The sequence below is a fragment of the Gorilla gorilla genome, chromosome 6 (assembly GCF_029281585.2).
Source record: "Gorilla gorilla gorilla isolate KB3781 chromosome 6, NHGRI_mGorGor1-v2.1_pri, whole genome shotgun sequence".
In the NCBI taxonomy this organism is placed as follows: domain Eukaryota; kingdom Metazoa; phylum Chordata; class Mammalia; order Primates; family Hominidae; genus Gorilla; species Gorilla gorilla.
Window position 1 is genome coordinate 150,808,166 of NC_073230.2, and position 18,203 is coordinate 150,826,368.

General features: G+C 44.5%; 1 protein-coding gene across 2 annotated transcripts in view; it reads right to left on the reverse strand.

The window, feature by feature from the left end:
- DENND11 (DENN domain containing 11) overlaps window positions 1-7,419 on the reverse strand; it is a 49,200-nt gene extending 41,781 nt beyond the window's left edge. Inside the window, exon 1 of one of the 2 annotated variants that reach the window (XM_055346429.2) lies at window positions 7,102-7,419. In XM_055346429.2, coding sequence (XP_055202404.1) covers window positions 7,102-7,369 — 268 coding nt within the window. In that variant the 5' untranslated portion in view covers window positions 7,370-7,419. The remainder of the gene's footprint in view (window positions 1-7,101) is intronic. The other variant, XM_019031213.4, reaches the window with a different exon arrangement.
- Between the last annotated feature and the right edge of the window lie 10,784 nt (window positions 7,420-18,203).

Consider the following 18,203-nt stretch of genomic DNA (forward strand, 5'->3'; position numbering starts at 1 on the left):
AGTTTTGCCTCTGATTTCAGACAGCCCCCTTCCCACCACACATAGTAATTCACAGGCTCAATCCTTTCAGGACTCACCTCCAGATACAAACACCAGGTCTTTTAAAGGTACAGTTCCACATTTACTAAGTATATATTTCTTAACCATTTATCATATGCAAAACTGTCCTATAGTTTTTGGTAGGTTCCTATCTTTTTTAAAAAAAAATGTGCCACTGACAAAGTTTTTCTCATAAGCCCTGTGATTTTTACTTCATGATTTTTTTTGCCGCACAGTGATTTTTGGAACATATATTTCATGTTATAGGGGAAGTGACTATGTAAGAATAAAGCAAATGGGGCAAAATGTCAATAAACGGGGACTCTAAGTGAAAGACATACAGGTTTTCACTGCACTATTCTTTCAACTTTTCAAAACATTTCAACTTACAAATTGGGGAAAATAATTGAAATAACAGCAATGTGAAAAAAAGGAGAGCATAAAGGACTTTGCAAAAGCCAAAAATAATTGAGGCAATGTATCACAGATAATAGGGAATGAAGCGCTATCAGGGCTTGAAGCTATCCTACAGAAACATTACAAATGAAAACCAGCTTACATATGGAATTTGAGGAGGCTTAATGGAAAGTGATTTTGCATAATCAGTAATCTTTATGGGATGCCATTCAATACCCGAAAGAAACTCATCCTGACTGCTACTTATCCCAGGCTCAGTCTTCACATTCCATGCTTTTAGGTTTTCCAGATATCCTCACTGTATTAAGAACTCAGCCAGGGAGCTGGGGCCTGGAAGATTCAACAAAAGAGGTCATCTCACGGCTAGTCCATCAAAGAGAGGAGGTGCCAGTGACAAGTGCCTTTTTCTCCCCTAACTTGCTCTCTTTCCATCTCTGTGTCCTTTCTCATCTTGGACCATGACTTGGACCTATTACAGGTACTTACAGGCACTTCCTAGCCTCTACTGCAAAGACAACTTCTGAGGAGGGATTCACATGACCACGGGAGGCACAAATGTGGCAATATGCATTGTGTACATTCAGCTGGTCATTGAACAAATATTGGTGGAGCGCAACTTGGCAGCGCGGTGCCTGCCAGGTGCTGAGCTCATGCAAAGGCAAATATGTCTGTGTTTAAAGGAACTTGGACTAACCGACTATGAGGCTGGCAGCTCAGTTACCCAGGCAAAGCCAGAAGGTCAGTGTCGCGCCTGGCTGAGGATGTACAGATGGTCTGAACCCTGCCACTTCACAGCTCCAAAGGTCAGCCTGACAGCTCTGTGCACCAGGGCCTCCCAGAGCTGGGGTTTTATAAGCCCATGCACTAGGCCAGAGGTAGGCTGTCCTATCTAGGTTGACCACTGCTTCTGTCTTCCAAAACTAGTTCTGTTTAAATGAGAAATGACCAAACCCCCAGCTGTCTTAAAATTCATCACTATTTCCTAGGGAGATTGGACATCAACTGCAGTAACTGCTGTCTGCTAGAAAGTTCACCTCAAAATATTTAAAACAGAGAAAGCAATGATCTTGAACCAAAACAATCTCTTTTTAATGGGAAATATGTGAATTTCTTCTTCCTCCTCTGTTAGATGGTTCCCAAGCAAGCACTTCCCCCTGAGCTCTTCATTTCCTATCCAGAGACTGCCTCAGCTGGAGATCCTCTTCCAGCTCCTCTGACCTCAGGAGTGGAACTCCCACCCCAGCACGTGCCTGAGGTTTTACTCTTTCCACGGGCTTCTTCCCATCTGTGTATACATATGCCCTGATTGTAATCAGGAAGTCAAAACAAAACCTGTTTTAGGAATAAAGGCATGAATCAAAGAGTATTCTAGGTCCCAACAATACATTCCCTTCACATAACCACCTAAAGGGGCCACCAGATCCCACAGGTGGAAACCTCCAAAGAGTATTTGGTTCAGACCCTAACATCAGAAAAGTAAATAACCCAGGTGAGTTGACTTTGGGTCTTACACGGTTTGAAATAGTCTTAAAACCACCTAGGCTGAGAGCACATCCAAAGCAAAGAGAAAAGCATCAGGATAAAGAATCCTGAGTCAGGAAGAAGCTAATCCTGCTGATTTAAAGTCAGCTATATGCCAATCCATGGCTGAATTCCAATGCATTCACTTTACAAAGAAAGACCTTCCATTTCACAGATCCCATATCATTCTCCACTGGGTGGTAGTGTGGTGTGGATAAGGGGTGCAGGTAGACTTGGGCTCTGGCCCTAACTTTAGACAACTTAATGGCTCTGTGCACCTGTTTTTCTCATGATTATGTGAAGCCTGTTGGGAGGATCAGAGGCAGGTCACTGAAACATGTGGCACAGTCCTTGGCACACAGCAGGCACTCAGGAGGTGGTGGGTATTACAATTACCATTTTTATTTTCCCCTCCTCAATTTTCAAGAGAAGAAACTGACTTCACAGCAGACGGCTACAAACTGATTTCTCCCTGAAAACCACAAGCAGGTGAATCGCCAACAGCCTGGGAAAGATTCTACCCAGGTGGGATTAAGCAAATGAACCACAATTGTATTCCACTGGCATTTGGTGGAAATACAGGGGAAGGATGGCGACATGACAGAGTTTCTCTTCCTGCGAGACGTTCTGGCCGGATATCAGAACAGGCTTTTTCTTTGCCTGCATTTGAGCTGTCCATGCTTACGACTGCTCTTTGCATCTTAAAATTGTCCTCCAAATTTTCCATTCACATTCTACTTTGTCACTTTCCCACCCATTGCTGGAGCCATTTATTATTTGCCACGAGTCAGATGACCTGGGCAGCGCTCCAAGTGGTGCCTCAGACACCAGACCTAGCCCTATTCTCACTGGGCTTCCATCATCTCCATTGTTTAAAAAAAAATGTTTATGTTTCATAGACTATACAGGGAATCTACAGAGATTAAAATTAGTGTGTGTGATTTTAAATATACTCATGTGACATAAACACAGAAGCGCTCGGATACATTAAATTAAATAGGTGTTTAGATGTAATCTGGGCACTGGCTAGAGGCTGAGGAACAGGTAGAAATTCATTCCCAAGAAGAAAGGGAGAAACATCTTGAAAACCTCAGCAGGTGATCTGCCTCTCACCTTACCCCTCCTCTTGCAAGCTGCCCCAGTACAAACACAGGGAGCACAGGAATTTCTCCCAGACACCCACAATGAAACTCTAAACACAGCAGTGTAAAGTGAATCTCTTATAAAGAAACAGTCTAATGAGGCAGATGCAAAGATGTCCAGACATTGTATGTTCAAAGCTTCATCGGCCTCCATCCTGCCCACACACAAGTCCTCAGCCACACGGTGATACCGCTCTTGCCACCATCTGGGGGCAGGGGTGTTCCCCAAGTGTGACAATATCCTCTCCTTTAATTAAGCAGACTAAGAACATTTTACTAGAAGCCCAAATAATGAAGTAAAATTAAAATCAAGGCTCTAAATCATGGAGTTGAACAAAATGAAACAGCAATATTCTCACTTCCAACATCTTCCACCCAGATTGCAGAGTTAGCATCTGGGTCTGGTTTCAATAGCAGCTTTGTGGCCCAGATGATCAGCACCACCATCCTAGGGCCCCCTGCTCCAGATGAGGACTGAGTGTATGTGTTAAGCCTCACTTTGAACCTGAAGCCCCTAGTTCTTATGTCACCTGTAGACTCAGCAACCATAATTTTCAATCCATGAGTCTGATGGAAATAAGCTTTAAGACTCTTTCTCTGATTCTTCCCACAGATGGCCAGCCTAGCTTTCCAAAACTTGTATCTAAAAGTGCAAAAGGATTACTCTTATTTCCACACCTTAGAGAATCACTGCATATATTCCTGCTCAAACACACACACACACACACCCTTTCTAACAAGGATCCACCCCTCCTTTTCCCTCTTACTCTACTTCCTAATGAATGTACAGCTATGAATTCTCTTCTTCCTCTTTCACACTCTCCCTCTCTCTCATGCACACACACTGATTTGGACACATGCCAACAGTTACCCACATTACATGGGAAGATGCACATAATGCCATGGCCTGGGCAGTAAGTGATGGGGTGGCGGAGGGTTGAGGTGGGTGTGGGGTGGGGGGAGGAAGTATCTCCTAGGAGTGGAAACCGAGGACACAGGTGGGAGAGACATGGGGAAGTGGCTAAGCAGGCAGGCCAGCGAGAGAAACTAAACAGCAGACAAATCACACCTATGTAAGAACGTCTAAAATATGCTCTAATTTTGGTAAAGAAGTCAATATTCACTTTACCGCTTTTGGCAACACAGGCGAAGGAGGGGCAAAAGTCTGGGTGGGCCAATATTAAATAGGAACAAATAGCAGATCTGCCTCAGCAGTAAAGGGGGGAAGATGCTGGGCCAGTGATGCCTCCAGCTCACTGTGCCACTATGGGCCTCACTCCACCGGAACCATCACACAAGGGGTACATCAGGCACTCTCTGAGGCCCTGTCCTAGTGCTAACCTTGAGGCCCTCAGAAGCTCAGTAGCATTCACTCACTACATCTCCTACTTTTAAGATATATATAAAATAAAATTATATGGTACAAGATCTATCAGAGTATTTTTACAGGAAGCAAAGTGCCATTTAGGACTAGGATAGATGACAAAAGAGACAAACACATTTATGGTCAGTAAAGGACTGCTTTCCCCCCACAAAAAAAAAAAACAAAAAAAACAAAGTTACAAGTGCTCCCTCTCACACTGCGCTCTCTCTTCCTCCCTCCTTCCTCCTCCATCCCTGGATAAGTAAGGATCAGATGCCAGGGAGCAGGGGTTCAGGCAGCATAGTATACTAGAAAGACAATGGGACTTACAGTCAAGTATTTATTGGCTACTTAATATTCCCAAATTACCTAACCATCCCTGGTATGTTCCCTCATTTACAAATTGGGTATAAATGATCATCAAATTACAGAGCAGTGATCAGAATAAATCAAACAGCATTATAGTAAAATGCCTGCACAAAATGTCTGAATGTGTTACAATCCCTTCTTTGCACAGTAGCCTTAGTCTGAAAACCATCACTCTCTCTCTCACACACACACACACACACACACACTCCGTATACACAAATTCACAAAGCCATGCTCACTGCCTGTGACTGACAAGGAATGGGGGCAGGTACTAGCCCTCTGGCGCTTTTATCAATTGATAGATATCAATTGGCCAATATCAATAATTGATCAATTATCAGTATTATCCACCCTATCTGTCTGTAATTAGTATAAAGCTTCTTTTCTCTTTCCCTTCCCTAAGACTCTACCACTGGAGCTACCAATACTAAATCAGACCGTGTGAATGTGCCCTTTCCATTCCTTCTAGTTACTCTGAAATATTTCCCAGGATAAGTCAAATGCTGGTAGCTGTTTACCTGTAAATGATGGGGTACAGTATAAGCAATATGATTAGTTACAAAGTATTGGTTTTTGTCTAGCATTACGGGTTACTTTGGTCAAAAAAGACCAATATTTTTCAAACTACTGGTATCTAGGAATCTCAAATGCGAGTCAACCAGCATGTGTGATGAACACTTAAAAAAAAGAGAAAAGAGCCACTGCATTCCAGCCTAGGCGACAGAGTGAGACACTGTCTCAAAAAAAAAAAAAAAAAAAAAAAGAGAGAGAGAAAAAAGAATGCATTACATGTAGAAGGAGTCAGCACTACTTCATGAAATGTCTATTTCAGTTAGATAAGTACTGTACGTGTATGTGAGCATATTGGTTGTGATGTAAAATTAACTTCACATGATAGATCAGTCAAAAGAGTTTGAAAGCCATGGAAGGTGGCAAAGGAACAAGCAGAAGTCACAAAGGCCTGAACTGTCCCCACAAACTCTGTCCCTGCAAATGGAGCTCCACAGTGAATCCCACATTCTTCCTGTGTCCTACAGCTGAGAACCCCAAAGTTACCGGCCTGGAACCCATCATCAGCTGCCATACCGGATTCCCCTTCTCCAGATCCTAACCCCTTTTTTTCCTCCACTCCATCCCACCTCATCCCAGAAAGCAGCCAATATTTTCCCGCACGAACAGGCACTCCACACTCCAGCAGCTGCCCTGGAGACACTGACAGTCACACCTGGGTTTCCTTAAGCCCTGACACCACGACTCCTGCGATGACACCTCCTTCCCCCCACCCCCAACAGCAGAGCGGCTCTCAGAGTCAGAAGTCCCTAGCTGACCCTCCAGGGCTTCCTGGGCGCGCAGGGTCGTTCTTCCACTTTCTGTCCCCCGTGGACTCTCAGCTGGAAAACGCACACCCCCCTGCCGGGTGGTTAGGCTAAGATTATGTGGGATAAGACTTTAATTCTCCAAGCGTCTCCGAAAGACAGCCTATCCGGGGAGGCTTCTCCTTTAATCAGCCTTCAGCTGAATCCCTCAGCCCCATCCCTTAATGCTCCCGGCGTTAATTCCTCAAAATAACGCAGTCAGAGAAAGTGAACTTGGCCGCTAGGAAAGTTACCCCAGAGGAAGCGACGGGGAGCTAGGGCGAGCGGGGAGCGGGGGACGGGGTGGGGGGCGAGCGGGGAGCGGGGGACGGGGTGGGGGGCGAGCGGGGAGCGGGGGACGGGGTGGGGGGCGAGCGGGGAGCGGGGGACGGGGTGGGGGGCGAGCGGGGAGCGGGGGACGGGGTGGGGGGCGAGCGGGGAGCGGGGGACGGGGTGGGGGGCGCCCGGGGAGCTCAGGGCGCTCGCCCGGGAGGTTTCCTCTGCACAACGTGAAAAATCTTCTAGCCCCCAAGAAAAGAAAACAAAACCCAACGTGGCCACAAACCGGATGCCCTGTCACTGAAGTGCGAACACCACTGTGGGGCTGGGACTCAGAGGAGAGGAGGGGAGGGGAGAGGAGGTCGGCGGGGCTGGAACAAAGCCCTCGGGGCCGCTCCGAGAGGCCGCGCGCCAGCACCCAGCTGCGCCCCGAGGGAGACAGCTGAGGACTGGCCGACCCCCGCCCTTCCCCGAGCCCGGGAGCCCGGGGCCGGCCCTGGTGCGGGGTGCGGGGCCGGGAGGGCAGGTGCGCGCGCAGCGAGCCCCTCCCCCGCGCCCCCAAAGCCCGGGGGCACCCCGACCCTCCCCACGCGCCTGGCCCGGGCGCGGCCCTCACCCGAGCGGGGGTCGAAGGTGACCACGAACACGGCCACCACCTGGTCCTCCTCCACGTCGCCCAGCTCCAGGCGCCCGGGCTGCAGCAGCACCTCCGGGGCTGCCGGCTCCTCGGGCTCCCGCCTCCGGGGCGGCTCCGCGGCCGGCCGGGCGCCCCCGCTGCCGCCCCGGCCCCAGCCTCCCGCCTGCGGCTGCGGGGCCTGCGGCAGGGAGACGGCGGGACCCTCGGCCCAGCGCAGCAGCGGCGCCGCGTCTCCCTGCTCCACCATGGCGAGGCGAGGCGGAGCCGCGGGCGCGAGGGGCGGGGCGGGCGGGCTGCGGGAACCCCCCTCGCCTGGCCGCGCCAACGCCGCCGCCGCCCGCCGGGTCTGGCGCTGCCCGGGGCCCCGCCGCGGAGGCGCCTTTCCCACGGAGCCAGAGCAGGCGTCCGCAGAGCCGGCTTCGGGAACCGCGAGCCTGTTCGGAGGCGCCCGTGTGCACGTCCGTGTGTGGGACGCGTGCGGCCGGAACGTTCATCCTTGCGTGCATACACCTGTGTGCGGGTGGAGGTGCCTTATCACCTAGGGTTCCGTGGTATAGCTACCACTGTGAGTTTTTATGTCACCATTATTTTTTAAAGTCCCCTGGTCCTGTGGACTGTGACAGATATGTATTACATAATCCTGGATGTGTGGCAGAAGCTGCTTCTAAGCAGAGGAGTGAAGCAGAGGCGCCCTGGCTACCCAGGTGTTTGCAATATACTCATCAATAAACACTGAAAAGGCCATAGGGTTAAAGTTTGGGAATTTTGTTGTTCCTTTTATATTACAAACTGATTAGGATGGAGATTATGAGTTTATTTCCTGGTATATGTACAACTTGAGGGTATTAAATTAGGAGGTGCTGGAGCATTTGTGGGACGAGGGATATTCCCTCAGAAGATCAGGAAAAGGAAGTTGCTCAGGGGAGAAAGAGGAAAGTCAGCTCTAAAGCTGATGGCTTTGGAAATTGATTAGGGGTTTTCTGTGAACCCCCATTTTATATTTAAAAATAAATTTTACATGCTTCAATCCTTGAGGCAAATCTAGCAGCTAAGTAACTCTTTAAGAGGAGATGTGTATAAAAATAGGAATAGCTATTAAAATAGAAAGAAGGAGGTGGCAAGAGAAGGAGGTACACAGTTCATCCAGGGTTCAGCAAGGCTCCATGGTTTGCCTGTTCGCAAAAGGAGCCAGTAGAGCTATGTGCTGGGTGCTACTCCACGGGATGTTTATGAACCTCCGTGTCCTACACGCCAGCACTGCAATGATAATGTGATTTAACCCCTATCCCTCAGAAGATAATCAATGACTGCCCTAGGCTGCCACTTCTAATCTAAAATCTATGATATAACAATAAAGAATGTACTTATGCAGCATTTTACCCCCAAGAACAGGGTCTACTTTCATTATTTACATATTTAGTTCAGCCTTTCCTCGACCTTACAAGGGCAACTTTATAAGGGCAAGTAGGTGACCATTCAACGCTCACTCCCTGGAGTATGTAGACAGTCACTGAAATAGATGGGGAGCCCAAGGCATGGTCCAGCCAACACCAGGGCCACGGCATTATCTGGCTCATTCAAAGGCACACCAGACTAGGCTATATCCAAACTACTCCAAGCCGGATTCCAAAGCCCTCTACTTCAGAGGATCAGGCCATAGCCAAAGCTTTTCAGGTTGAGGCATTCACAATTTTATTTTTAAATATAAAGTAGAGGTTCGTAGAGAATAAACAATTTCCAAAGCCATTGGCTTTAGGGCTGATGGACTTTCTCTTTCTCCCTGGAGGGACTTCCTTGTCCTGATCTTTTGTAGGAATAGCCACCTTCCACCACCCCCACCCCCCCAGCACATCCTAGATTTAATACCCTCAAGCTGTGTATATACCAGGAAATAAGCTCATAATTCCCCTCCCAATCAGTTTTTTATATAAACAGAAAAGCAAAATTTCCAAACCTTAAGGCTATGGCCTTCTCCAGTCTTCATTTGTGTGTATATCCTGGCTTATGAACCACAATGTCTATCTTTAAATTCCTAGTGCATAATAAGTGCCCAAAAATACTTGTCAATTAAATATATGAATGAAAGTAGAGACAATTCTGTGCAATGGGCCCTCTTGTCAGGCTTTATCTAATATCTTGGACATAGTAGGTGTTGGAAAGTGTTAATGACAGTGATGACATCCCTCTTAGTACATGCATTCACAGTCTGATTGAGGTAGTATACCTGACCATCAGAGTTATCTCCTCTTTGATGACTGAATTTCACAAGATGATAGGGAGGGAACTAATTGAATTTAGCTATTAGAACAGCTCTGCTGTTGACGAAAAGAAGAGAGGAAGGGGCAATCTTATTCAGGGACCCTAGTCTGATGTAATATTTCAAAATGATTTCACCTAGGACACCATATGTGTAACACTGAACATTTATTTTACTTTCCCAAATACTAAATATGTCTATGTTATATCAAATACAGAAAAATACCTTTGATCTATAATCTCACCACTGAGTTGGCCACTGTTAAGATTTTGCTGATCCTATTTCATCAATTCTAGGATGCAAAAATTTTTTGTTTTTAATGTTGCCGTAGTGACTCACAATTGCTGCTGGTCCCCGCTGAGGTCTAGTTCTCACAGAGGACATTTTGACTTGCTTTTGTCAGCCATCTGGAGGCACCACCAACCTGAGACTGCTTTGAATAAATTCTCCACTGAGGTTCATTCAACCACGCAACCTAGCTTCAATACTGACTTGTAGTTCACATTCTTGGACAAGACTTTTTTCTCCTTTCACCTAGTGACCCAGTTGAGACAAGCACATTTTCTTGCTTGTCAAATCTCTCCGTGTGGGAGGTTTACTTGCCAAGTTTATTCATGGTACCCCTATTAGACTTCTCATTTTTTTAATCTGAAGGCACATAAATATAATAGAACAGTCGGCCCTCCACCTTCACAGGTTCATCATCGGTGGTAATGTTACCTTGTTGCTGACAGGTACTATGTAGTTAGGCCTAGGAAAGTTGCATTTGCACTGAACATACGCAGACTTTTTCTTGTCATTATTCCTTAAATAATACAGTAGAATGACTGTTTACATTGTATTAGGTATTGTAAGTAGTCTAGAGATTATTTAAAGTATATAGGATGATGTGCCTAGGTTACATGTAAATACTATGCCACTTTATATCAAGGCCTTGAGCATCCATGGATTTTGGTATCCATGGGAGTCCTGGAACCAGTCCCCACAGATACCGAGGAAGGACTGTATATCTTAAAATAGATATATTTATCTTTACATGTTGAATTTATGTTCTATATCCATTTTGTGTTCTTTTTACCCTTAACATCAGAATATGAACATTTTGAGATCCGATTTAGAAACTTTTTATATGCATCCTTTTTTTTTGAGATGGAGTGTCCGGCATCGTTCTTATGTATGTTTTCCATTGTATGTGTGTTTGATAATTTACTTAGTCATCTTTCATTGCTAGATAGTCAAGACCCTCCCTTTTTGTTGTGCCTAAAGTTTTGACCAAATATCATTCTTACTAAGCCCCGTGATACTAAGCCCTGCGCATAGCACTGGGACAGCTGGGAAAAAAACAGACGCTCCTTCTCATCAGGCTCACAGCCAGGCAGGGAAGACAGCTTCAAGGCAAGAAATGAAATATAGAACGAGGGGTGACAGGTAGGGCAAATGTGATCTGCCATTCAGGTGGCTGGCTTATGGGATAGCTTGCTAAAGGTAGCAATGCTGGGTTAAAGTGCGTTCACAATTTTAAGGTTCTCTTGATTGTGCTGCCAAATTGTTGATTCACCAGTGTATATGAGTATCAATTTCATTTCACCCTTGTCTAAATGAGGTATTGCCACTTAAAATTCTTTTTGCCAATTTGTCAGATGAAAATAACATTTTGTTTCTGTTTCTGTTTTGTAATTAAATCTCTAATAATGTTTTCAAACTACATATTGGCGAATTGTGGTTCCTCTTCAGCGCACCGTCTGTCCATCATGCCCTTTGCTCGCTTGTCCTTTGCTCATTTGCACCATCTGTCTGTGATGCCCAATACTCATTACCAATTTGTATGAGTTCTTTCTGCAAAAGAATATTAATCTTTTGTCTGCCGTAATACTTAATATTATTTAATTGTTAATATAAAGTGTTGTATGTTTCCAATGCCATTTATTTGCTACAGAATCAGTTTTCTTGTGACTTTTTATGTTGCTTTGACATTTAGAAAGTTGGTCCCCCACAAAAATTTGATCAACATTCACTTTATTTTTATTTTTTTGAGACGGAGTCTTGCTCTGTTGCCCAGGCTGGGGTGCACTGGCACGATCTCAACTCACTGCAACCTCCGCATCCCGGGTTCAAGTGATTCTCCTGCCTTAGCCTCCCTAGCAGCTGGGATTACAGGTGTACGCCACCATGCCCAGCTAATTGATGTATTTTTAATAGAGACGGGGTTTTGCCATGTTGGCCAGGCTGGTCTCGAACTCCTGACCTCCAGTGATCTGCCTGCCTCAGCCTCCCAAAGTGCTGGGATTACAGGTGTGAGCCACCGTGCCCAGCTCACTTTTTTTTTTTTTGGTTATTTATAAATTGATTTCCTACATTTAATTTCTTAATCTATTCAATGCCTATATTGATATGTGGTAAGAAGTGAGACTAAAAATTTTGCATTGAACAGTAATCAATAATTCCTGCATGACTTATTGAATAGTTATTTCACTTCCTATGACTTGTAATTCTCCTTTAAGTACAATAGTAAATTTCTGTATGTATCACTCACCACTGACCCGTCTGTTCTTACACTAGTACCACACTAATTATTATATATATTTTAAACTTTTATTTCCATGACAAGTAGTCTTGTTCCTTTACTGTCTTTTAAAAGAATTATTCACCTATTCTTTGACTATTATTTTTCCATGTGAACTTTAAAATCATTTTATCTAATTTCTCAAAAAAGTGAGTTTTCATTCAAATTGCATGAGAAATATATATTTACTGTATATAAAGAAAGAAGAAACAGCATCTTTCTATCATTGAGTCATTTTATTCTATCTTGCAGGAACAGTGCTCCATAGAGATAAGGAATAGGTAGCTCTGCATTCATAATTAATATGCATAATTAGTTGACCAAGACAAATACTGGTGATCCAGACAAGAATCCAAACTGTGAGACAAGCCGAGGTGTTGCAGGGATGAAATTAAGAATGGACAAGATGAAGAAAATAATCTTTGTAGTGGTCTAAGGAATATCTATACCCTTATCTGTCCTGTGAATTGAAGTTCCGCAGTCAAGATTCTGAGAGGACCCAAAGCCCAGTGCCTACAGGGACATCCTGGGTGCATCCGCTCCAGTCTCCCTATTTCCTAACATCCACTTTATACATTAGACCACACTAGTTGTAGTATCAGCCCTGTCTGCACTAGTATTTCCTTCCCGAGTCATCTGTGCTACAGGTGCTTGTTGGTGTGGCCCAAGTTTAAAGCACAGTAAATCATATCCCGCAGAGGTTACATTCAATTTGTGCCAGAAATGGCATAGAGATTCATAGAATGATGTAGATTTTAAAAATTAATACATTATTTAAAATCAGCACATCCCTCCCTTTTAGTCCTTTTAAATTTGTATTGGGGCTGAAAATTAAGTTTGAAACCTCATAAAAGCTATCCATTCTGCAGTGGTGTACATCATGGGGATAGATAGAATATTTAACATACTTGATTCACTCTGGACATATTTATTGAGTCTACCGTGTGCCAAGACTTGATCCAAGTAATGGAAATAGAGCATCGAATAAGAGTTAAGCCCCTCTCCTCATGGAATTTAGATTCTATTGGGGGTGGGGTGAGGGAGACAGACAATATTAAAAATGAACCATTAAATATATAATGCATGATTTAAGGATTCTTGCTGTGAAGGGACGTGACACAAGGCAAGGGGCCAGTGAATGAGTGTGGGTACTCTTCAGGATTATCAGGGAAGACCTCTCTGACAAGTGACCTTTGAGCACACACCTGCAGGAAGGGATGGGGCGAGTGAGATGTGGAGAAAGGACATGCCAGCAGGAGCAAAGGTTCTGGGGCAAAAAAGATTTTGGCATCTGAAGGAATAGTGAGAAGACTAGAGCAGAATGCCTGATGGGGAAGACGGCAGGAGTCAGACAGGCTGGAGATGGACCATGTGGCCCATGGGCCTGTGTGGGGGCTGGCTGTCTTCTGAGTGAATTGGGAGGCACTGGAGGATTTGAGTCCAGGAATGTCAGCATCTGACTGACTTTTTATTTTTATTATTTATTTATTTAATAATAATAACAATTATTATTTTTGAGATGGAGTCTCACGCTATCACCCAGGCTGGAGTGCAGTGCCGCCACCTCAGCTCATTGCAACCTCTGCCTCCCGGGTTCAAGTGATTTTCGTGCCTCAGCCTCCCCAGTAGCTGGGATTGCAGGTACCCACCACCACGCCCAGCTAATTTTTGTATTTTTAGTAGAGACAGGGTTTCACCATATTGGCCAGGCTGGTCTCAAACTCCTGACCTCAAGTGATCTGCCTGCCTCAGCCTCCCGAAGTGCTGGGATTACAGGTATGAGCCACCGCACCTGGCCTTGGCTTACTTTTTAAAAGGATCCCACTGGTTACTAGGTGTGGAATAGAAAGCAACAAGGCAAGGGGAAGAGCAGGAGATGCCCATGAAGAGGAGGCTGTTGCCTTCAGAGGCAGGATAGGACTGAAAGGATCTCTTATGGATTTGATGTGGGGTTGCAGAGAAAGAGAGGAGTACTCACTTGTTTCCATTTCCTGACATAGTAAACATCACAGGAGGAGTGATGTGATGGGGAAGTTTTGGACATGTTAAGACTGAAGCCTTGTTAGACATCCAGAGGCAATTTGATAAGGCAGTTGCAAATCTGAAGTGTAAGTTAAAGTTCTGTGACTTGGATGTAAATTCAGAGGCTACCAGCTTACTGTTGGTGTTTCAAGCTGTGGGCTGAGTGATATTCCAAGACAGAGAGTGCATACAGAGAAGAGGAAAATTTGGGGGAACTGAGCCCAGAGGCCTCCAGAGTTTAGAGGTCAGGAAATGAAGATGAGGGAGCAAAAAGATTCAAGCACTTTATTCGCCAGTTTAAAAAAATATGTGCATTTCTGTGTTTGCTTGATTACATTTAAAAAGTTTATTTTAAACATTTTAATAAGTATGTATTTATGGCAAAAAGTTAAATGATCAAATTGCATGCAAGACACACTGTGCAGCAACCACCTCCTCTAACCCCGCCATCCCTTTCTCCATCCTTAGAAACAGCCACTTTTGACAGTTTATCTTCAGTTTCTAGTAGTTACCTCCTGCGGAAGAGCTTAAATTCTTCTTTACCACATTTCAAAAAAATCACAAAATGTTTTATGAAGGTAAAACTTCAGTGTAGGAATCTCTTGATTGGATCAGAAGGATGAAGAAGTAGCTGGGGATGTTTGACCAAGTTACTGATGACCTCCAGAGCTCATCCCTTGGAGCACTGACAGCAAAGAAGTCAAGACGGAGCACAGTAGAGATCCATCTCTGAGAATGTCTCCTCCATACCTGCTTATTTCTTCCCAGTGAGGCGCTGTGTGTGTGTGTGTGTGTGTGTGTGTGTGTGTGTGTGTGTGTGTATGTGTGTGATGTGGGAGAGGCAGAAACAGACATACACACATACATACATACACAGAGACAGACAGAGAGAGAGAGAGAGATCTTATTTCTGTGGCCGGGGGCAGTGGGGCTGGCCTTGGTGCAGGTCACACAGGTGACCCATTACCTGTTCTAATCTTAGGGACTCCGGGAATGACCACAGCCCAACTGTGACTAACAGAGAAAAGGTCAGACTAGTGGGTCTGTACCATCGTTTTAAAATGTCTGCTCCTTAAAGTATCGGTAGGATATCATCAATCTCTAAATTACTGGGACATCAAATCAGAGATCTATTCCTATTCTAAGTATGCTATGTCTTGTGTGTGTAGACAAGTGGTGTGTTTAAACTGTCACAGCTATTTTGATGAATAATCTCTAGTTCTAGCAAATGGGAAACTTTGGCAAGAGAAGCAATTTGTTAAAATCTGTTTGATTTATTCATCAGATAGATTTATAGTAGATTTCAAATTAATAGAATAACCTAGGGGTTTTATTAATGGCACTAAAGTATCCATGGGTAAAATATGTTGTCACTGATTTGCTTCAGAATACCCCAGCACTCACCCTCAATGAAGTTGCAGTTATGAACTAAACAAGACTGTAAAGCCATACATAATTGTTGAAGCTAGGTTATGGATACATAAGGACTCATTATAGTATTTCCTCTATTTTTGGTATGTTTGAACATTTCCATGAGAAAAAGTTAAACGAAAAGGAGGAAAGGGTTAATAACAGACTCCTAGGCTTTAAAGCAGCCTCCAGGCTTTATTTACTTAGCCCGTAATCCTTCCTTGGAATTCTGTTGTGCCGGCAGTGCCACCCATGAGATACAATTTTACGAGCACTTTGAAATGAGAAATGTGATGGGCAAATATCAAGTATTGTTAATGATTTATGTAATTATCATTGGATTCATCGCAGCTGACAGGTGGCTGCTTCTGTACACTCTCTCAGCAGGCAGGGAGGAGATTAGGAGAAGGTCCCCCTTCAAGGTTGCTGGCTTTGCTGACCATCCTTGTCATAGGAACAGAGCTGTGAGGAGTCAGGAGCACTGGAGACCCCTAGTTTCAATGGATTCACATCCACTGCAGCGGCCCCAATCTGGACCTGGTCAGTGTTGCTGCTGCTGATGGATTTGTCCAGGGAGCAGGAGAACATACACTGGTGATTAAAATAATGTTTTCTCTAAGTTACTGCAAACTTTCTCCTGTGTAGTTGAGGCAACACTTCCAGTTGTGGTGAGACATTGAACAAAAGAAAAAGCATACAATGTTAAAGCTGGCAGGATCTTAAAGACACTGCCTAGCCCTCTCACTCAGCAGTGAGTCGTAGATGACTCCTCCAGATCTTGACGAGGCCCACAGGCCCTTGTTTAAGAACGTCGCTTGCTGCTTTGCTGCTTCTATGGGGCACATTCTGGTGATAAAGGCCAGCTGTTTTTCTCCACCAGCATGGAGTTCTCTCAACTTTGTTTCTGGTTTTTAGAGTCCCTGGCCAATTGTCTGGAGACCCAGAGAGCCACTGTTAGTCTAAGGTCGCTTCATAAATAAGGGTAATCCCGGTCCTGGATTCTGCCAGACTCCTAGAAAGACTGACAGTGAAAGTGTCATTTCTTGCTTGGGAAACCATACTTCACAATGGTTTTCAATAGGGCAGACCCATTAAATACATAAGAATCCAACAACACTCTTTTTTCAGAGTCGGAATGACTCAGTCCTAATTCAGTCTTAAATAAATAATGTGCTGGACCTTTACTTAGGCCTGTTTAAGTGTTTTTTACAATTCTCTCTCCTGACTTGGGGGACAATTAGGCCAGCATGTTCTTCCTTGGAGCGACAGACTCTCAAATAGCTCATTTTCCATGGCCTTAGCTTTACTTTGACAAAGGAACAGTCTAACCAGGAAGGTGAATAAAAGTTTCCACGTCTTGCAAATTTGAATAGATAGATTTTCCTGCTTCTGTTCTTCCCATCAACATTTCATAGGCCTCAGAACCAAGTCTGGTCAGAGTGAAGTCTAGGCACTTCCTTATCACTCAGCAGTGTGTCTGCAAGGGGAGAACTTCCCTCAAGCACACAGTTGAGGGAACTCAGCCCTGAGATGCAAGGCTGCCCCCTTCCTGCACATCTTACTCCTGGGAACTTCGCTTTCCCCCTGTGCAGCAACTCCTGACACATTAAGAAAAAAATTCAAATTTTTTTTAAAAAGTCAAATATGGAGTATTTTAAACATGATTGAAATATATTAATTTATTTCCCCAAATTCATCCAAAAACAATGTATTGAACACCTACTATATGTTAGGCATTAAGGGGGAAACCCTCCCCTTTTCCTCTTATTGCCACAGATTACATGGGTCCCCCTTTTGACACATCATCTCAACTATCACCTGAAACTTTATGCTGGGATGGATGCCTGTGGGATTAACATATACTGAAGCAGAGATGAAATTTTTCATAATGGAAAGAGGCTAAAAATGAAGAAAAGGCTACAATGTGACCAAAAAAATAATGAGGCCATGGGCCAGAGGCCAAAGGTAGCACCTCTAGGGATTCCCTTGGGTCATCCAGATCAGCAACTATGCAATTCTTATTATTTAGTTGTCCAAATTTGGGATATCTTTTTTGTACTCATTGTTACACCTTTCTTATTCTGAAGACTCAGCCACCATCATTATCTTCTGAGTAACAATACATGAAAAGGTGAATGGTGCAGGTTTCGAACAGTATTACTGCCGATAACATAAGACCTCAACCATTGCAATGGCATAGCTGCCTCCCTAGGCAAACAATGTAGTCATAAATAAGGGTAATCAAGAATTATAGCAAGGGAGAGAGAAAAAGCAGCAGGTGATAGAAAAAAAAAAAAAAGAAAACCTGGTCTACTTGGGTAATACCTAATAAACCAGCCCCTGTGCCCTGTCTACAGGACAATAATATAGCCAGTGTTTTGAGTCAGTCCTGTTTTACTGAGAGCAAAGCCAGCCTCTAGCTGCCTGGAGAGGCAGGAATGACAAGCCATGGCATGTGAGGGGAAATTCATCAACATCAAGGCTATAGAAAAGAAATCCTATCATCTGGCTTGCTGATTTGTAAACAAGACACTCCTAGGCTGAGAATCCCAGTTGATAATAATTGCATTACTGGTAACCTACGAGTTCTCCTTTTTCTTTGATGATTCTGTTTTTACTGGCCCCTGTAGGATACTGAATCTCTGACAAAGGTGGGCGGTGAGTTACTGCATTTTGTGAGCAATATTTTACCCCCTGTTGAATTATCTGGGATAGTTTGTGTGGGTGGGAGGCTGTAGGGAAGGGCCAAGGAAGGATGAATTGGTGTGCCCACCTACAAACGGCTGGAGCATGAGAAGGCTTTGAGCTGAAAAAACACTTTGAAGTCTC